At 43.7% G+C, this 21,991-nt stretch overlaps 1 protein-coding gene across 5 annotated transcripts in view; it reads right to left on the reverse strand.

Moving 5' to 3' along the window:
• Positions 1–2,197: 2,197 nt before the first annotated feature.
• Positions 2,198–21,991, reverse strand: part of LOC106588472 (protein argonaute-4) — a 41,057-nt gene continuing 21,263 nt past the window's right edge. For 3 of the 5 annotated variants that reach the window (XM_014177548.3, XM_014177552.3, XM_014177546.3), the window contains 8 exons: positions 19,501–19,662; positions 14,748–14,896; positions 14,266–14,450; positions 13,782–13,941; positions 13,112–13,427; positions 6,874–7,008; positions 6,079–6,380; positions 2,198–5,769 (listed from right to left, as the gene is read on the reverse strand). In XM_014177548.3, coding sequence (XP_014033023.1) covers positions 5,661–5,769; positions 6,079–6,380; positions 6,874–7,008; positions 13,112–13,427; positions 13,782–13,941; positions 14,266–14,450; positions 14,748–14,896; positions 19,501–19,662 — 1,518 coding nt within the window. In that variant the 3' untranslated portion in view covers positions 2,198–5,660. The remainder of the gene's footprint in view (positions 5,770–6,078; positions 6,381–6,873; positions 7,009–13,111; positions 13,428–13,781; positions 13,942–14,265; positions 14,451–14,747; positions 14,897–19,500; positions 19,663–21,991) is intronic. The other 2 variants (XM_014177549.3, XM_014177553.3) reach the window with 1 other exon arrangement.

Here is a 21,991-nt window from a genome sequence, read left to right on the forward strand (position 1 = left end):
GGAGAGAAGACTCAATTGCTTTCCTCCCTCTTGTCTATTGAACAGATTAATTATTTAAGAACCAATAAGTGTGCAGCCATGTGTGGCAGCTCCCCTATTTTCGATTGATTGAGCTTCAGAAACGTCACCATCAGGCCCAGTGGGTTTGTGGGTAGGGTACAATTGGATGTCAGCAGCTCTGGCCCTGTAACCTCACACTAACCCAAGCTGCTGATTACAGGAAAAGTGTCCATTACCCCACAGGTTTGGTGTGGCCTTACCTAGATGGGTCATGCCAATAAAACCTGATACTCGATCAAGGGACGTCGCTGAAGATGTATGTTCTCGCTATAAGTCAAAAACAACTGATACAGTCCTATGAGCAAAAAAAGGTCCACAGAAGGTAAACAAAAAGACCAATGTCTTGATAAAGCGCAAATAAGGCTTGGTCCAATTCTGGCCTTTGTCCAAGTGCATCCAAACTATGCCTCCAAATGCACCAAAGCTTGATGGTTGATGCAAAAATGTTTCATCGCTACAGCTTAAATGGTGTTACGGTGTCTTGGAGAACAAGACCTTGGAAAATGAAGCGGCAGACCTCAGCTGCCACTGGCGCCTGCTGAAGTGTCTTCGTCACAATGGGCTCAGCCTGCCGAGGCCACTTCAGACTCAACGCAGGTTCAGCTTGCTGCCCCCCCCCCCCCCCGCACGCAAACCCAATTGGGTCAGTCCAATCCGGTTGTTAGGGTTGATAATAGGCAAGACCACTTAGACTGCCAGGTAAGTGGAATAGTAAGTCCATCCCTCCCATCTTCAGAACAACCTCAGTTTACTGTCAACCTGTGAGAGCAACACTGTGCCTGGAAAGAGCGAAAGAGAGGGAACGAGACAGTACAGGAGGAGGGAGAGAGAGATATCTGTAGGTGGATCAATTAACACAAAGACAATCCAGGGGGCCTCTACAACGGGGCTTAAATGCTCTGCTTTGCTCTACGCGTCTCTAAAGGAGCATTTACAACTCTGCTTTTTGTCTGGGGGGGGTTGCAGCAGAAGGAAGAGACGGCTGAAAAGGGGGCTAGGTGGAGTGAATGTTGTGTGAGCAGAATGAACCGGACTACAAAGCTGAACACCAGCTGTAAGCATTCACTTTCCATCAAAAGGGAACGGAGCAGTGGTGTTACCTAAACAAGTACTATTAAAATGTACTCAAACATTTCATTTATAAAATGTATAAATTGAGGTAGTTTGATTCTTTCACTCTCGGATGAAAATAAACTGTCTATGGCCACAAATAACTGGTCTTGCAATGGTGGATATCCCACTTTATGGATTATATCAATGGATTTACACTTTACGGCTGACGTCAGTTACAGGTGTAACTGTGTATACTGGCCAATAGCCCAACTGTGATTGTGATGGAGAACCAATTATTTTTTTTTTCTGCTCACTACATCATTGAACCTTGGCGTGCCTATGTTGATGAATTAAATATGGCAACAAGATCAGCGGTTTGAGTTTCCTTGTGAGTAGGACCTCTCCTTGACAACGGTGGTCATGACAACAGCACAGGACATAGGAAATGGAAGGAGGGGTAATGATACAATGAGAGCGGGGGGAAAGAGGAGAGAGGAGCACAGGCAACGGATAGCGGTCTATTGTGAATGAGACGTTTACCTGTGGTACTGCATATGATGAATACCACAGCGTAAGGAATCCACTGGAATCATTAGCACACACGAAAGTCAAAAGAAATGATTGACAAATATATTGCCAGGTTTTCATTGATTTAAGATGGACATCCCTGAGTGTATTCATCTCTGAAATAGATCAGCTGACCACATTACTTATTGTCCAAGTCAACACATGCTGTCAGCAAGTACCCTAGAGACTTCAGATTTTAATTTGATCATTGGAACATGATACAGTGGCATTGTCAAAGTGACAGCTTCTTATCTTTGGTTATCCTAAACTGTGAGTAAGGAGGGGGTTTTCCCAGGAGTCCCATCTCCTCTGCTATTTACTGCTATTTGTCAGCCAATGAGCTGATAACAGACCTGCCCTGCTCACAGAGAAAACGATGCCATCTACTGGCCTATGCATGTAATCACTCAACAAATTTATTAGTAAGAATATATTATAAAATGGAATAGAAGACTAGCGTTTTACCTTTGTGTCATGTTGGGATAAAAATAAGGAATAAAGAGGGGAAACACCAGCGTATGATATAGGCATTAAAATACCAATTTATTACTTTGCACAATAACACAAATATTCCCTGCAGGCAAAAAAAATAAAAAGTTTAAACATTTCACATAGCAACACAGCGAGTGATTGGGCACCCTTGTGGGAGGGGCCTGAGGAAGCCCCACCCCTCCCCAGCAGGTCAGACAGGGTACTGTTCTATTGCTGTTGGACAGTCACACAGCTCAGACCACTAGCAGAAAACAGCAGAGCTACACACCAGAATAAAGAACTAAAAAAATGTAATTACACTTACAATGTCAAATAACAAATCTGTAGATATATCAAAGAGGAATTAAAAAATAAATCATGCTCTCTTTCAAACGGGTCACAGAAAGAATGGATCGTTAAAAAGGTTAAAAAGAGGTATTCCTGTGGCCGTGGACGCCTTGGGCCGAGGCCCCCCACAGAGAGGAAGTGCGCTTGTGGGTGGCCAGCAGGGTGGCGCCACGAGACAGGGGAGCCCCGAGAGGCGTGGCAGGGGCACAAACCAGGAAGTGGAGGCCTAAATGGACGCTACACTGGGGCCTGTGAGGGGGCGAGGGGTCAAGTCTTTACCGGGCCCACGTTTGAAGAAAGTACCTCGTTTGTCTTCGGGTCACGACGCAAAGGCTCGAACGCTCAACCTCCAGCGGCCTGTGCCTCCGTTTTTTTACTGACATTTGTGTAGGAATCTTTCAAATACATCTTGAAGAGACTGGACAATATTGCTAGCCTAAAACAGTCTCACTAAATTCATAAACATTTAACCAATTTTTCTTCTCCCGTCTCTTGATTCTAAAGAATTATTATATATTTTTTTATATTTCTTTTTTTTCTTTTTTAGGGACAATACTCTGGCATGCAGGTGAGAAAAGTCTAAATGTTTTTACCTGTTTTTCTTTTTTCTCAGAGCCTAAAGAGCTAGTCCACCGAATGCACATTCCCACTGATTGATACAGGCAAAAAAACTAATTACAGAAACACAAAACGGCAACAGAGAGCAGACCAACAGCCACGTCGACATGAAGAATTATACATTTTCCCTCATTCGAAAACTGGATTTTGAGTTAATATTGCTTTGCAATGATAATATGTTCAAAACTGAGGAGTCATCGCTGCCTTTTGGATCCCCTGCTAGGAGACCACACCCATATCCTGCACACTCCTCCAGTCTGGTCACACCCACAGAGGGCCACAGACTACAACACCAGGCTGATGTTTATAACACCAGGCTCTCTGCAGCCCCCTTGCCCCGTAGGAAAACTAGTGCACGTCTTCAACAGCTCAGCCCCGCCACTCAAACGTATTGCATGCAATGCCTGGAACCCCACCATGCTTCCCTCCCACAGGCCAGCGCCCAAAGCCCTCGACAGGTAGGCGCTCAAACTCATTCATAGCAAACCTGCTGCTTTACGGATGGTTGATTACAAAAGGGTTTTTCGCTGAGCCGACCCCCCCCTGACGAGGTGGGTGCGCCGCAGTCGACCCCCCGCCCCCATCCTCACCGCGAGGGGCCGCGGCCTTGCACGACAATAACCTTAACCACGACTGGTCAAATAGGATCTTTAACCGTGGTCGTGACTGGTCAGGTGTTCTTAGGTCCATGGGCAGTGTTTATGCTTTATGTCAATTCATATCCGGTGTTCAAAAACTTAATAAAAAAATGTAAAAAACGCCATAAGTTTAGACTTGAATAGATATACTTGTTCAAATACACACAAACCGTCATAGATACACATTATGAAGTTCTAAAAATTCTACTCATTGCCTATTGCATACTTCTTTTTACGACTCGCTCTGCCCCAGTTTCTTCCTAATGCCAGCTCTGATTGTCACCTTCCTTCCTTTCAAACCGAACCCCCCTGCTGCCAACAGTAGTCTTCTGCCTCCTGTTTTACCAGTCAGGGGTAACGGTGACAGCTCAACAGAGATCTTTCCTACTGGAGAACATGGCCAAACCCTTCCCTACTACGTCACTGAGGAGCAGAAGGGAGCATGAACCGATACACCTTGGACCTCCCTCCACCGTAGGCCAGAATGCTACCAAAGTGTCCAAATCTAAACCCAGCCACTCCCTGATCTCATAACTACACATCCGATTGCTGCCGGTCTGATAATTATCATAATCGTAGATAAGAACAACAACAAGAACAACATCAAATATAACTACTAAGTCTGAACAACAGTTAAGATTAGCCACAAAACGGTTTTTATATTAAACTCTTACAAATTCTGCTTTTTGATTCTGATGTATAAATGCATAAAAAGGTAAGAGCGAGTGCCCTCTGTTGCTTGCCTAGCGTCCCGGGTCAGTGCAATGAATTGGCCGGTAGCAAAGGAGACCCCAAAAGTTAAGCGAATTTTCCGCCTCCGAACAATTCAGACGACTAGCGCCTTGCTAAAAAAAAAACGTGCTCTGCCCCAACAATGTCATAACCATTCAGACAAACGGGTTTAAGGGATGAATCCCCTTCCTCACACGGGGCACCTAATAAGGCAGCTTAGCCCAATGCTGTAACAGCGCAAAAGCTCTCAACCATTCAATAGGTCCCAATGCCCAGTCAGTCACATGGGCTAAACCACGGTTGCTACTGCTACACATACACCCACCGGCCTCTGTGAAGCCTGTATAATTCAATCTGTTCTATAGATGTAAATATTTATATATATATATATATCTCATGTGTGAATATAAAAAAAAAAACATCAAATCTGAGGCATTTTACAGCAGTTTTCTTGATTTTCCCTTTACAATTCAGTGGCCTGCCATGAAACACACGCACACACGTATATACACAAACGCACACACGCACACACTCAAGCACTTAATTCTTCGCTAAATGGGAGAAGAGTAATGGGTATGGATACCCAGGTGACCTCGCTTGTAAAAAGACTGAAGAAAAGGAGAAAGTTAAAACACGATCATAAAAAGAAAAAAATATATATCATTCTCAAAAGATTCTCTCCACCCATGTTTCCATGCAACCCCCCCCCCCCCCCCCCCCAACACAAGAACTTGTGACAGATTTTCGCCCAAAGGGGCTTTGAGGTAAAAAGTAGACAGAGTCCTGCTTAGCTGGGAGAGCTAAGAGCTGCCACTGACAATTAGCGTCAGTCCGCTCAATTGCTCAGTGTATCTTTTAAAAACAAAAAGAGACATTCAAAAATAAACAACCCCCCCCTCCCCCAAAAAATGGCTCAACTTGTGTTTTCTTGTTGTTTTCTCTGTGCATCGGAAACCAACGGTCTCTCGGTCCCGGATTGCTGGTAGAGGGCGGCTTCGATCGGGAACGCCGGATCTCGTTTTTCCAAAAAGGAAAATACTACACTGGCACACTTCACTGGCTTCGAACCGCTTTGGTGCACATCAAGACGCAAGAGAAAGATAGAGAAAGACTGGCAAATAGAGAGAGAGAGGGAGAGATGGAGGACAGAACTGCGCACATTGCTCACAGGGCTCAGGCGAAATACATAGTGTGCTGAGTGTCATAGTGGATCTGGACTGCCTTGGCCAGGGCCAGGGGGTCCCGACCGTTACTCTGGCCCGACACGTGGCTGCCCTCCGCACTGCAGGACAGGACGAGAGAGACGGGTCAGATACATGACAAAGAGAAAAAGAGCACAAAACCACTAGTGTTGGGCTCCACCAACTGTAGTCATGTTGAACAACATGTACCGTAATGTATTTGCGTCAACATGCCAAACAAAAATGGTATATTCAGTAAAAGCTAGACACACAATGTTGCAGATATAAATCGAACATATAGGGCAGCTAATACAGTCCATTCGTGTGTATTCTGACTAAAATAACGTTTCCTGTTTATCTGTGATACCCCTCAGTATTCTGGCCTTGTGCCTCGCCACTTTCGTCATTACCTGTCGTGATCTTTGTCCACCAGGTGGTAGCGGGCGCGGAAGGCCACCAGCCGGGCGTAGTAGGCTGGCGCGGGGATGGAGACGGAGCGGGTGCAGCGGACGTAGGTGTGGCACAGCTGGTAGGTGAGCAGCTGGAGCTCGTCGGCCGTGAAGCAGTTGTCGTCCCACAGGACGTGGTAGTGGGAGGGCCGGCTGGTGCCCTGGATCCCAGCGTGGCTGCACAGGTAGAAGTCAAACTCGGAGGGGTGGGTGATTGTGCTGTCCACCGTGGTTCCGGCTGGGACGTTGCCACTCTTTCCAACCTGTAGGGGGAGACAGTTGTGATTACAGAAAGACATGCTGCAGTGCTAGTCGAAAAAGGGGCTATTGTTGCAACCCCTCTAACTTCAGCTGTGTCTATAAATCATCAATCCAGTGAAATGCCAGCTCAGAGATTACTCCAAGGATATGTGGTTGGAGAGATACATTTAAAAAGTATTGGAACAATGCCACAGCCCTCGATGCCCTCCCTCATGAAGTACTGTTTGTAGACGGTGCCCCTAACCACAGATACAGGGTCAGAGGTTCCATCCCCCTAATGGCTTACAGTTGGGTAATCTGATCCTATACCTGCGGATAATTTAAACCTCTACATCAGGTGTGTCAAACTCAATTCCTGGAGGGCTGCGTGTCTTCCATGTACTTTATAGATCATTTAAAAATGTAAAATTGCTTAGGAACTCCCATCAAAAACCACAGACACAGCCCTCCAGGAACGGAGTTTGACACCCCTGCTCTACATGGGTCTCCACTCACCCTCTCGGTCTTGTCTGAGCAGAAGAGGCGGGTGTGGTGGCGTTTCTGAACCACGATGTAGGTGATGCCCGGTCGGTAGTCCTCCTCTAAGCTGATACAGGCCTTCCTGATGGCAATCAGCTCTGGCCACGCTACCTACACACAGTCACACACATGGGGAAGAGATAAACAGGGAGCTTCACATTGCATGGAAAAATGCGTTGCTAATGATTCTCTGGTTGAGGCGAAGTCGGTGGTGTTTACACAGGCAGCTCAATTCTGATGTTTTGCCCAATTATTGGAAAAAGATCCAATTGGTCCAAAATATAACAAATCATTGCAAAATAACAACTACTTTGAGGGAAAATGTACTTACAATGACTGATATGTGTTTGTCTCAGCTAGCCATCTTAAGATGAATGCAATAATTGTAAGTTGCTCTGGATAGGAGTCTGCTAAATGACTAAAATGTAAGATCAGAATTGGGCTGCCTGTGTAAACGCAGCCAGATCCTATATCCAGGGCACTATGACAAATTAAAATATATAAAAAATGTTTTGTCTCAAAGTTGTAGAGAGACAGGCTCCAATTAGAGGGGGAGGCCCGTCTGGATGTACTTTTGAGTCACTATTGCACCGTCAATGCTGATGTCCAACACTGACAGGGTTTCGCTGGGGTGCAAGTATTTTGTCAACAAAAATATTACAATATAGCTACAGTATGTCAAGGGGCAGGGCTTCAGACTGCGACCATTTAGTGACCCTTTGACTTGGCGGTGCGAGTAAAGAAAAATGTATTGGTCGCATCATTACATGGTCACCTCACTCAAAAGTTTCAAAAAAAGTCCTATTTGTTTGCTGGCTAAAACCATGATTTGGTCAAACAGTTTTATTTATTTCACCTTTATTTAACCAGGTAGACTAGTTGAGAACAAGTTCTCATTTACAACTACTACCTGGCCAAGTTAAAGCAAAGCAGTGCGACACAAACACAGAGTTACACATGGAATAACAAACATACAGTCAATAACACAATAGAAAAAGTCTATATATAGTGTGGCAATAAATAGGCCATAGTGGCAAAATAATTACAATTTGGCAATTAAACAACACTGGAGTGAGATGTGCAGAAGATGAATGTGCAAGTAGAGATATTGGGGTGCAAAGGAGCAAAAAACAAAATAACAGTATGGAGATGAGGTAGTTGGATGGGCTTTTTACAGATGGGCTATGTACAGGTGCAGTGATCTGTGAGCTGCTCTGACAGCTGGTGCTTAAAGTTAGTGAGGGAGATACGAGTCTCCAGATTCAGTGAATTTTGCATTTCGTTCCAGTTATTGGCAGCAGAGAACTGAAAGGAAAGGCAGCCAAATGAGGAATTGGCTTTGGGGGTGACCAGTAAAATATACCTGCTGGAGCGCGTGCTACGGGTGGGTGCTGCTATGGTGACCAGTGAGCTGAGATAAGGCGTGGCTTTACCTAGCAAAGACTTATTAGATGACCTGGAGCCAGTGGGTTTGGCGACGAATATGAAGCGAGGGCCAGCCAATGAGAGCGTACAGGTCGCAGTGGTGGGTAGTATATGGGGCTTTGGTGACAAAACGGATGGCACTGTGATAGACTGCATCCAATTTGTGTTGGAGGCTATTTTGTAAATGACATCGCCGAAGTCAAGGATCGGTAAGATAGTCAGTTTTACAAGGGTATGTTTGGCAGCATGAGTGAAGGATGCTTTTTTGCAAAATAGGAAGCCGATTCTAGATTTAACTTTGGATTGGAGATGTTTGATGTGTGTCTGGAAGGAGAGATTACAGTCTAACCAGACGCCTAGGTATTTGTAGTTGTCTACATATTCTAAGTCAGAACTGTCCAGAGTAGTGATGCTGGACGGGTGGGCAGGTGCTGGCAGTGATCGGTTGAAGAGCATGCATTTAGTTTTACTTGTATTTAAGAGCAGTTGGAGTCCACGGAAGGAAAGTTATGGCATTGAAGCTCCTCAGGAGGTTAGTTCACAGTGTCCGAAGAAGGGCCAGAAGTATACAAACTGGTGTCGTCTGCGTAGAGATGGATCAGAGAATCACCAGCAGCAAGAGCGACATCATTGATGTATACAGAGAAGAGTCGGCCCGAGAATTGAACCCTGTGGAACCCCCATAGATACTGCCAGAGGTCTGGACAACAGGCCCTCCGATTTGACACACTGAACTCTATCTGAGAAGTAGTTGGTGAACCAAGGCGAGGCAGTCATTTGAGAAACCGAGGCTGTTGAGTCTCCCAATAAGAATGTGGTGATTAACAGAGTCGAAAGCCTTGGCCAGGTCGATGAATACAGCTGCACAGTATTGTCAACTACCGATGGCGATTATGATATTGTTTAGAACCTTGAGCGTGGCTGAGGTGCACCCATGACCAGCTCGGAAACCAGATTGCATAGCGGAGAAGGTACGGTGGGATTCGAAATGGTCGGTGATCTGTTTGTTAACTTGGTCAAACAGTAAAGTGCATTATCCTCACACCTCCTGTAATGAAAGTGTCTTCCCAGCTCTTAGGCCTGTTCCACTGGGGCTTATTTCGCTGGGGCCTGCTGCTGTGATGAGGGAGTCACTCTCTCCCCGATACATGCTCCAGGTGAGAGAAAGGTTTCTAGTTGTATAATATTTCAAAATCCAAATTGCAGGAACTACATGGCTTTGGAAGCAACTACCGTTCTCAGCTTTCTGTGGATATATTTTGTTATCTCTTCATATTGAGCTCAATAGCAACTATACTGAATAAAAATAAAGCAACATGTAAAGTGTTGGTCCCATGTTTCATGAGCTGAAATAAAATATCCTAGAAATGTTCTATACGCAAAAAGCTTATTTTTTTTTTTATAAACAAATTTGTTTCCATCCCTTTTAGTGAGCATTTCTTCTTTGCCAAGATAATGCATCAACCTGACTGGTCAAGAAGCAGATAAAACAGAATGATCATTACACAGGTGCACCTTATGCGGGGGACAATAAAAGGCCACTCTAAAATGTGCAGTTTTGTCACACAACAATGCCACAGATGTCTATAGTTGAGGGAGAGTGCAATTGGTACGCTGACTGCAGGAATGTCCACCAGAGCTGTTGCCAAAGAATTTATAGTTAATTTCTCTACCAAAAACCACCTCCAGAGTCATTTTAGAGAATTTGACAGTATGTCCAACCGGCATCAACAGCAGACCACGTGTAACCACGCCAGCCCAGTATCTCCACATTCGGCTTATTCACCTGCGGGATCGTCAGAGACCAGCCACCCAGACAGCTGATGAAAATAAGGAGTAGTTCTGTCGGCTCCCCAGTGGGTGACCCTGGCTCCCAAGTGGGTGGGGCCTATGCCCCCCCAGGCCCACCGATGGCTGCGCCCCTGCCCAGTCGTGAAATCTATCGATTAGGCCCTAATTTATTTATTTCAATTGACAGATTTACTTATATGTAACTATGAACTGCAAACAAACACTTAAACTGGACAGTTTAATCTCAATCTCTTCATTCAAAGACTTAAATCATGGACACTCTTACTGACAGTTGTGGCTGCTTTGTGTGATATATTGTTGTCTCTACCTTCTTGCCCTTTGTGCTGTTGTCTGTGCCATGTTTTGTGTTGTTGTCTGTGCCATGTTTTGTGTTGCTACCATGTTGTCATATTGTGTTGCTACCATGTTGTTGTGTTGCTACCATGCTGTGTTGTCTTAGGTCTCTCTTTATGTAGTGTTGTCTCTCGTCGTGATGTGTGTTTTGTCCTGTGTTTATATTGTATTTATTTTAATCCCAGGCCCTCGTCCCCGCAGGTGGCCTTTTGGTAGGCCGTCATTGTAAATAAGAATTAGTTCTTAATAGACTTGCCTAGTTAAATAAAGGTTAAATAAAATAAACTCAGTAAAGTAGTGAGGGGGGGGGGGGGGACTAAGCTAACATATGGATTGTTATAAAGGTCACAGCAAGGATAATTTGCCTATTTGATTTTACATTTTAAGACCCCTTAAGGTATATATATAAAAAAAACATCTTTACACAAATGATTTGATGAAACATTGAATTTTGCCTTACTGCTATTAGCCCACAGAAACGTACTGAATAAAAAAGATTCACTAAATGGAACATTTAGTTTTCCTGCAGTGTCTGTCCTTTATCTTTTTACCACCTATTTAACCCTTTATTTTAGGCACTAAACTACTTCCATTCGTTTTGTGTTCGTCCTCGACCAAAACAACCAACATGTACGTGCTCGTGAGCGCCTCACCTTTCCATTAAATGGTGTAGCCCAAACTGTTCGGACGCTACAGACAGACGTTGTAAAAGCAGTCAACTCGAGTCCCGTGACGATTGTGAGGGTCGTTGAGCAAAACGGAGAACACTATCGAACACCGTAATATTTTTGAAGGCCAAACCGTTCGGGCGCTACAGACATGTGTGTTAAGACTGATTTTTCGGGATGTCTCATGGTCTGACAAACACCGCTGTTGCTCTGCCACCTTTCACCGCAGATGCGGAAGGGCGATATTGGTGGATGCAGTGGATTGCAACACATCCAATGGACCCCCATTGGATGTGTTGATGGGGAAGCGCGTGAAAAGCACATCGGCCATTTTGAGTGCATAGGGTTGCAGGCAACAACGGCAAAGTTTTTTTAGGACATTCAATTGACTGTTTAATAGATTAATACATGACTACTAGCAGTGAGTATTATATGTAGTGTTAGCGATCTAGCTCATGTGTTCTGAGTTTTCACGTCCTTGTGGTGAATTAGACCCCTATATTAGTGCACAAAGATTTAGGCATATTCATCTCTATTGCATGACGAAATTGAGAAGCCCCATTTCAAAAGAAAAATATAACAATACCCTATTGGTCACAATACATGACAATCACTGGATTAGGTTGCACATCAAATTATCTTGAATCATGCATTTCTGCTTGGACGTGTTCGATGAAACTACTTACTTCTCGAACAGCCTTCCATCTCAGAAATCTACGACACAATCTAAAGCACTGTGAATGACTTTAGGTGATACATTTTTTTTTAAGTATAATCTATTATGTGACGCAGCTGGGGGAAAAAAAATTGGTGGAACTAAATCACGGGCTGGTGCCACCAACTGAAAAAAAATGTAATCTGGAGCCCAGTAATGTGTTCTTCTGCCAATGTTATGCAGAAAAATATGTTGGTAGGACAAGGCCATGTATGTTCGTGCACATGGAAGCCAGTGATTTGGATGACTAAATTGGCCCATTATTTTCATCATTTTGATAACTAGACAAAATCATTGTTTAAATAGCAAAAATATGACTTAATTATATTTTACTCAAAATAACAAAAACTAGGCTACATAAAATAAAAAAGCGGTGCCAAAATGTAATAATTTTACCTTTATTTAACTAGACAAGTCAGTTAAGTTAAGTCAGATCACTACACATAGCCCATCTATAAATAGCCCAAACAACTACCTCTTCCCCTACTGTATTTATTTATTTATTTAGCTCCTTTGCACCCCAGTATTTCTACTTTGCAAACTTATCTACTGTCAAATCTACCATTCCAGTGTTTTAATTGCTATATTGTATTTACTTCGCCACCATGGCCTATTTATTGCCTTTACCTCCCTTATCTCACCTCATTTGCTCACATTGTATATAGACTTATTTTTCTACTGTATTATTGACTGTATGTTTGTTTTACTCCATGTGTAACTCTGTGTTGTTGTATGTATCGAACTGCTTTGCTTTATCTTGGCCAGGTCGCAATTGTAAATGAGAACTTGTTCTCAACTTGCCTACCTGGTTAAATAAAGGTGAAATAAAATAAATAAATAAAATAACAAATTCTTATTTTCAATGACGCCCTAGGTGGGTTAACTGCCTTGTTCAGGGGCAGAACAACAGATTTGTACCTTGTCAGCTCGGGGATTTGAACTTGCAACCTTTCGGTTACTAGCCCAACGCTCTAACCACTAGGCTACCAAATTAACACTGCACCTTCTAAACCCTTTGAGTACTGATAGCATATGCTACCCTTTACACCACTTAAGGTATTGCAAAATACCTGCGAATTAAAGCCTTATTTAATCTGAAATTTCAACTAAAAATAACTACTCAAAGGGTTACCCGGCCACCGACTCAAAATAAGACGCCATTTTGTAATGTATTTCAATGGTCAATTCAGTACAAGGAGAGAGAACTGAACCTAAAGAACCGAAATGGCACACCACAGACACGAATCACCCTCCCAGTTACCTGTTTCATTTGGCCCTCGGACACGCCGCCTCGGTAGTAGATGATGCGTGTGGGCTTGAAGCGCGTGGACTTGTAGAACTGGATGAGCAGCTCGCGCACCATGTTGGTCAGGTCCTGGATGACCTCTTGGCTGTACAGCTGCTCCTGGGACAGGTCCTGGCGCGACGTCTGCACGCGCACCGTGGCACAGTAGCGGCTGGGGTGGCCGTCCATGCTGCCCACCACCGCCGCGATGGAGGGCTTCTTGCCGTCGCCGGCTGGAGGGTGAGTGACGTCTGCCCCCAGGAAGATGACGGGTTGCTGGAACACAGAGGGTCTGGGGAGAAGAGGTTTCAAAAAAATAAAAAGGCAGAGATGGCAAATAAAATAAACGTACAGAGTTTATGGCGCATGTGTGTATGCGTGTTGCTTTGCTCTCAGAGAAGGGGTATAGGTCTTTGACAATACATTTGATTGACATGTCATGAGGTAATTGTATGTTGTGTGGGTGTATAGTGCCTTCATTGACGACAAAGCAGTGGGTTTTTTTTTATTCCCTGTTTTACTGCATCTGTGTTGCCTGCAGGCAATTTCATCAAAGCCATGAAGGCTTGGAAGACCATCGTGAGAACATCTGTGAGGGTCAACAGTGAGGGTCAACCTGAGTTAATGATTGAGTGTGTGTCGTCACCTCTGATGGGGCACCAGGACATTGTTGATGCCCCCCAGCTTGGCGTTGATCTTGAGGCAGAGGTTGGAGAGGGTCTGGGGGGATGTCTTCACCACGTTCTTCACCTGGACACACTGAGTGGCCATGCCCAGGAGAGTGTCTCCTACCCGCTTCACCTCCGCTGTGGCACCAGGACCACAGAATAATAATGTAGCGCTCTCAAATGAAAAAGTGAAAACAGTAGCTAGCAGATTGGTTCTCTTAACATTTTAAGCATGGGGAGTGAACTGTGTTCCCTCAATTTCAACTAGTGACTTGAGGGTGTTCTTTCCCCTACCGCCATTTTCAATTCTTCCAATTATATTTGTCAAATATTTTAGGCAAAGTCATGCAAAACCATAAGACATAGGAAATGCATCAAAAGACAAACAGACTATTTGAAGTTAGTTTGCCCTTTCAACAAAATAGATTTCCCCAAACAAAGAGGTATGAAAATGATTCTTACCGTAGACGGGGGTTTTGCCGGGCAGGATGACCACGATGAGCTGCAGTCCCACATAGGACAGCTTGAGGTGTTTGAACATGGGTTCCACGCTGTCCGCTCCCTGGGCGTATTTACAGAAACACGGCTGGCCCTGGATGGGCATACCGGCGTCCTTCGAGATCTTCCTCAGCTGGTCTGTGAAGCTCCTAGAAAACCCATTAACAAACCTTTTAGGAACTGTAGTCTAGAGACAAACAAGTGCATTCAAACTGTTGAACAATAAGTTTAAAAAGTTGTGGTTCGAATCCTAACTTAAGATACATTTGCTCAACTAGTTTGCGTACATCATTGAGAGATGTGAATAATTTTTGAGATAAGCCCACAGATCTCAAGTTTGGATTTGGCCCTAAAATGAGTAATGATCACCACACAGACTAAGGAGAGCTATGGGGATTTTTGGGTGGAGTGGTGCGTCTACCAAGGTTGACGGGCAGATGACTCACTTGAGCAGGTCCTCTCTGCACTGTTTCTGTGGGGCGAAGCAGGCCACGGCCCACACCTTGATCTCGATCCCGGCGTAGAACTGCTTCCCCCGCATGTCCCACACGCCCTGGTTGGGCGTGGCCACTGTCTTATTCTGCGGAGAGAGTCCCTACGCTCTTAGTGAACCCCCCGGTTTAACCAGCCGACACAGCAGATACAACTCCCCAGCCCGCAACACACACACACACACACACGTTGGGGGTAGAAGTTGCCCCATACCACTGACAGATCATTTTACGTGTGTGTCTAAAATGGGGGTGATTAGGATTGGGAGGGTACTAGAATCTGACCCTAGATCTGTGGTCTGAAGGGAACTACTGTATGCTCCTATGACACACTATCCCATAGCAAGTAGCCTACAGGTAAAACCTTCACATGCTAGACAGCACCAGAAGCTTATTAAACAGGGCAGAACATTCATGTATAGAATAGACATGACCGTCATAGTTACGAATGTACAATACAAGATATGCCCAGAATTGTCCAATCTACAGGTGAGCAAATACTTTACAATGCAGGCTTCCACCCTTCCAGTTATAAACATATTTTGCTGATACACACTTAGGTGCCATGTGTTATTCATTTATCAAAACTTAAGCAATAAGGCGCGAGGGGGTGTGGTGTATAGCCAATATACCACGGCTAAGGGCTGTTCTTATGCACGACACATCGCGGAGTGCCTGGACACAGCCCTTAGCCGTGGTATATTGGCCATATACCACAAATCCCTGAGGTGCCTTATTGCTATCATAAACTGGTTACCAAAGTAATTACAACCGTAAAAATACATGTTGTCATACCCATGGTATACCACGGCTGTCCGCCAATCAGCATTCAGGGCCTGAACCACCCAGTTTATAATAAAAGCACATACAGTACCAGTCAAAAGTGTGGACACCTACTCATTCAAGGGTTTCGTGATTTTTACCATTTTCTACTTTGTAGAATTATAGTGAAGACATCAAAACTATGAAATAACACATGGAATCATGTAGTAAATTAAAATATATTTTGATTTGTAGCCACCAATTGCCTTTGACAGCTTTGCACACTCTTGGCATTCTCTCAACCAGCTTCATGAGGAATGCTTTTCCAACTGTCTTGAGGGAGTTCCCACATATGCTGAGCACTTGTTGGCTGCTTTTCCTTCACCTCAGCAGTCCATCTCATCCCAAACCATCACAATCATCTGACCTCAACCCAATTGAGGAGGCCAGGTCATCTGATGCAGCACCATCATTCTCCTTCTTGGTCAAATGGCCCTTACATAGCCTGGAGGTGTGTTGGGTCATTATCCTGTTGAAAAACAAACAGAGTCCAGATAATCGCAAGCCAGTTGGGACGACGTATCACTGCAGAATGCTGTGGTAGCCATGCTGGTTAAGTGTGCCTTCAACTCTAAATAAATCACTGACAGTGTCCCCAGCAAACCACCACCATAGCATCACACCTCCTCCTCCATGCTTCACAGTGGGAACCACATGCAGAGATCATCCGCTCATCTACTCTGCGTCTCACAAAGACAACGGTTGGAACCAAAAATCTCAAATTAGGACTCAGACCAAAAGGACAAATTTCCACCGGTCTAATGTCCATTGCTCGTGTTTCTTGGCCCAAGCAAGTCTCTTCTTATTGGTGTCCTTTAGTAGTGGTTTCTTTGCAGCAATTTGACCATGAAGGTCTGATTCACGCAGTCTCTGAACAGTTGATGTTGAGATGTGTCTGTTACTTGAACTCGGTGAAGTATTTATTTGGGCTGGTAACTAATGAACATATCCTCTGCAACAGAGGTAACTTTGGGTCTTCCTTTCCTGTGGCGGTCCTCATGAGAGCCAGTTCCATCATAGCTCTAGATGGTTTTTGCGACTGCACTTTAAAGTTCTTGAAATGTTCCGAATTGACGGACCTTCATGTCTTAAAGTAATGATGGACTGTTGTGCCTCTTTGCTTATTTGAGCTGTTCTTGCCATAATTTGGACTTGGTCTTTTACCAAATAGGGCCATCTTCTGTATACCACCCCTACCTTGTCACAACACAACTGATTGGCTCAAACGCATTAAAGGAAAGAATTTCCACAAATTAACAAGGCACACCTGTTAATTGAAACGCATTCCAGATGACTACCTCATGAAGCTGGTTGAGAGAATGCCAAGAGTGTGAAAAGCTGTCCTCAAGGCAGAGGGTGGCTACTTTGAAGAATCACAAATAAAATATATTTTGATTTGTTTACATGATTCCATATGTGTTAATTAATAGTTTTGATGTCTTCACTATTATTTTACAATGTAGAAAATTGTACAAATAAAAGAAAAACCTTGGAATGAGTAGGTTTCCGAGCTTTTGACTGGTACTGTATATCAGGATCTGTATCCACAAAGCATCTCAGAGTAAGAGTGCCACTGCTGATCTAGGACCAGTTTTTCTTTTCAGTTCATAATGAATAATAAGACTGTATGGATAGATCCTAGATCAGCACTCCTAATCCGAGATGCTTTGTGGATACAGGTCCAGATATTATCAGATCATTCTAGCTATGAATACAAGTACCTCCAGTGTTCAGGGCCCATAGCGTCTACCTACATTGTGTCGAGTTAGCTACCCTCTCTTGTAACAATTGGGCAACCATATTGTATTCTCCAGCAAGCTATACATGTACTAATGTGCAATTCAAGAAAGAAAAAGCCCTGAAAACTGGGGTGCTGATCCAGCATGGAATCACATATACATTAGATTGTGATTACACTGAATACTAATACAGTCATGCATATCACATCAAATTAACAGCAAGTGATGCTAGAGAAAGGTTATCAGTGAATGATTAAGTGATGATTAGCAAAGCTCTCCACTGTAATTACCGCAACTTATTACAAACATCAGCATGATAACACAGCGATGGAGTGACAAACAAGGACAGTCGCTTTTCCCATCACAAACCTATTACAGCTACAACAATATAACCATGGCAGTTAAAAAGGTCTGAAAGACGTGCCAGTCATACAAATGAATAACTAACTGCGACGAGAAAAGCAATCAGTCCACATTCCAGAGGATGATAAAACTCCATTACCCAGCAGGCAGCAGTCCAAACCACTCAAGGGACTGTAAAAATGGGCCCAATCAAAGGCGTATAACCCAGCAACACTGTGCCAAAACTGTTTGTACATCTCTATTAAAGCAATTTCTGTGGCCGAATGTTTTTCTAACGTGCACTTTCAAGCCAAGTTCAGATCAATTATCCATATGTAACACTTGGTTTAACAGTCCACATTGGACCTATAACGATGTCTGTGGAAGAAGTCTACCCATACCAAACATTATTACATTATATAAAGACTGTACGGAGCTTATGTAGAGACCGTGTATATGGCCTATATATGGCCTATATAAACCCAGCAAAAAAAGAAACGTCCTCTCACTGTCAACTGCGTTTATTTTCAGCAAACTTAACATGTGTAAATATTTGTATGAACATAACAAGATTCAACAACAGACTTTAACTGAACAAGTTCCACAGACATGTGACTAACAGAAATTGAATAATGTGTCCCTGAACAAAGGGGGGGGGGGGGGGGGGGGTCAAAATCAAAAGTAAGTCAGTATCTGGTGTGGCCACCAGCTGCATTAAGTACTGCAGTGCATCTCCTCCTCATGGACTGCACCAGAATTGCCAGTTCTTGCTGTGAGATGTTACCCCACTCTTCCACCAAGGCACCTGCAAGTTCCCAGACATTTCAGGGGGGGGGGGGGGGGGGGAAATGGCCCTAGCCCTCACCCTCCGATCCAACAGGGATTGAGCACGCTGGCCATGACAGAACACTGACATTCCTGTTTTGCAGGAAATCACGCACAGAACAAGCAGTATGGCTGGTGGCATTGTCATGCCAGGATGAGCCTGCTGGATCTGGTACCAACTCACAGCGTTGAGATTGCCTGCAATGACAACAAGCTCAGTCCGATGATACTGTGACACACCGCCCCAAACCATGACGGACCCTCCACCTCCAAAACGATCCCACTCCAGAGTACAGGCCTCGGTGTAACTCATTCCTTCGACGATAAACGCGAATCCGACCATCACCCTTAGTGTTCACATCTCTCATGTAAATGTTGTAGAAACATAAAAATATTAAATAAACAATTTGGGAAATATCCAGTATTTGTTATTTTCTTCATTAGCATGATGATTTTAAAATGTATTGGATTTTTCTCATCTGTTAAGACATTGAATACATGTTGTTTAGTGTATTTAGTATGTTTCGTTCTCTGTGTGAAGCAAGTTCATTTAAAGTTAGGCCTATGTGATTGAAATGTTGCATCTACATGAACAATGTTAACACACAGTAACCAAAAACCTGATCTAATTTACATATTCAGACAACGTTTTCAGCAAATATGCAGCAAATGGTAGAATGTTCGCCACAAATTTACCAGAAGTTCACACGTCGCCGCAACAATTTGCCACAAAACTAATTTGCATGTGAAAATAGGGTCTTGGAGCACATGAGGCAAATTTGCCAAACGTTTGCCACAACTGTTTGCTAGAAGCCTGTTTTTTTGGTAAGGGTTATTTAAATTTTATTAAAATGTGCTGTGTGGCATGAAGTCTCATCCTCCTCCCCTTGGTTAATCCACTCACCCTTTTCATTCACACACACGGACACCAATAGCCCGTCCCTCCCGTGATTGGCCCAGCCCAGTACCCTAGTACTCACCCTGCCACAGTCCCGCCCAGTGTCTGTACTAACCCGGCCCCCATACTGCAGCATGGGTGCTGGGAGGACTCGGCCCGTCACCTCGGTCATGTCGTTGTGCACCACGATTCCGAACTCCTTCAGGTAAGGGTCGGGACCGCCCACCATGCTGTTGCTTTTGACCTGGGGGGGACAAAGAGAGAGGTTGGTGTGAAAAGGAGGAAAATGGGTTAGGCAAGCAGAGAACACGGATTTCCTGCAAGTGTCTAGAGCATTTGCGACCCGTTCCAGGAAGCTAGCAGTACGTCGCACGTCACTACTTCACATTTGAACGGGAAAAAAAAAGTTTTAAAACATTTTTGGGGCAAGAATGCCTTCTGGACAATATGAACTTTCATGTGCCTTGATAACAAACTTGTACCATCTGTAAATATGAACAAAACATTTAAAAAAATGACAAGTCTAGTTTGTTTAGCCCTGGAAAAAGACAAGAACCTTCCCACTAGCCATGATTGGCTGATAGAATGGATGGGCCGAGGGAGTCGTTCAGATTGGTCTGCTATGTAGCACGCGTCGGTCTATAACATGAGCTGCTCATTATGTGTAGATAATCCTTTCTACCGCGGCATTTAAGGTATCATGAACTGCAAAAAAAAAAGTGTTGCTACTGCTCTTAACATTGCTGCCCTGAATTTAACAGGTGCTAATCAACAAAGAGCGCCCATAATGTGTTTTGTGCGTGGAAGTGCTTAGTAATGAGTCTCTCAAAACAACACGTCCTGACCAAACATCCACAGCATGACGGTAAACCCAGGAAGTTCTTTCAGAACAGTGCACAATGCTTCAGGAAAAATAGTGCTTCGACAGTGGAAAAAAAGTGATAAGCAGAATTAAGGGAGTACTATCGCTCAGTAGTAGTAGATGTGAGTTTCTCTTTCAAACAATCCCCTTGTACATTTACATTTTAGTCATTTAGCAGACATTCTTATCCAGAGCGACTTACAGTAGTGAATGCATACATTATTTTATTTTGTACCCCCCCCCCCCATGGGAATCTAACCCACAACCCTGGCGTTGCAAACACCATGCTCTACCCACTGAGCCACAGGGAAGACGTACACAGCTAATAGATAGCTAACGTTAGTACAGTAGCTAACTAACTTGTTTTGGGTAAGTAAAACCCTAAGTAACTGTACAGCTGAAGATGAAAAACTCTGGCCCACTTACTGTTGAAAACAAGTCTAGGAACTAATCATTTTTATTCTGGAATCAACTGATTGAAGCAAGACACTTTTTGGAGGCAAAAAGCATCTTCAGCAGTTGGGTTGTTCATCTACACCAGGAAGCAGTTCCCTGCCTGACTGAGAAAGCAGTAGATGTTCTGATCCAGTTTGGCACCACATACCTATGCGAGTCAGGGTCCTCGACTTTGGTGTACTTAAAAAACAAGTAGAAACACTCAATGCTGAGCATGACCTCAGGGTTACACTGTCAAAAATGTAGCCCAGAATAGGCACGCTTGTTGAAAACTTCAACCAGCCATACACAGTGTGTGTTTTCTGGTCTACATCTGTGTGATGTGATCAATCAATTTATTCCAGTTCAAAATAAAACATTTATTGAATTTTAACAGCAACAGTTTTTTTTTCCTACAGTAATTTGTAATCTGTACTGTTGCTTAGGGTTGCACTATCAAAAACTGAGCAGCAACCATGCCAACCTAGACAGATAAACATGAATTGCTATTTATATGAGTATTTCATTGTTATTTGTTTTAGGCATAAAGGCAATTAAATGTAGGGATATTTATGTGTAGTTGCATGTTGTTTTCATAAGCTTGGGTCCCAGGAAAAACACAGAATTTCTCATTGGGGTCCCAGGCTGAACAAGTTTAAGAACCCCTGGTCTAAACAAAAGACGCCACTACGCAAGTAACCATTTACACCTTCTTTATCATGTCCATGTGACAAAACAATTTCGACTTTATTTGATTTAGTGTGTGTTTACCAGAGACGGTAATGTTAACATGACCTGCACCAAAGACCGATTAGGATGTAGGCCAAGAACTAGATAGTGTATTTTTTACTACTAATTTCACCACGTTTAGTCGTTATCTTTAGTTATTTACTACACTACCTTATTCTGTTTAGCACATGGCATAACACGTGAATTCTGAAAGAGATGGGCTGGGCTAAGGCGTAAGAGGGTGTGAACGATAATGAATGGGTGTAGACAAAGAAGAGCTCTCCAGTAGGTGTACCAAAACATTCACAGGCCATTTTCTCAAAAGTGGGATTACAAGTTTATCAACTGCAGTGTATGATACCATTTTCTAGCTCAAGAGTCTACTTTTATCCAATGTAAAAAAAATAAAGTTGCTACAAAAAAGGACCGAATCAAGATGGTGGGTCACATTTTTAGTCGTGAATCAATCATTTAGAGTTCTACCTCAAATCGATTGTCACCAATACCAGTAGTGGCTCCATCAATTCATAAAGCCCTTTTTACACCA

Source organism: Salmo salar, chromosome 27 (assembly GCF_965601325.2).
Source record: "Salmo salar chromosome 27, fSalSal1, whole genome shotgun sequence".
Classification (NCBI taxonomy): domain Eukaryota; kingdom Metazoa; phylum Chordata; class Actinopteri; order Salmoniformes; family Salmonidae; genus Salmo; species Salmo salar.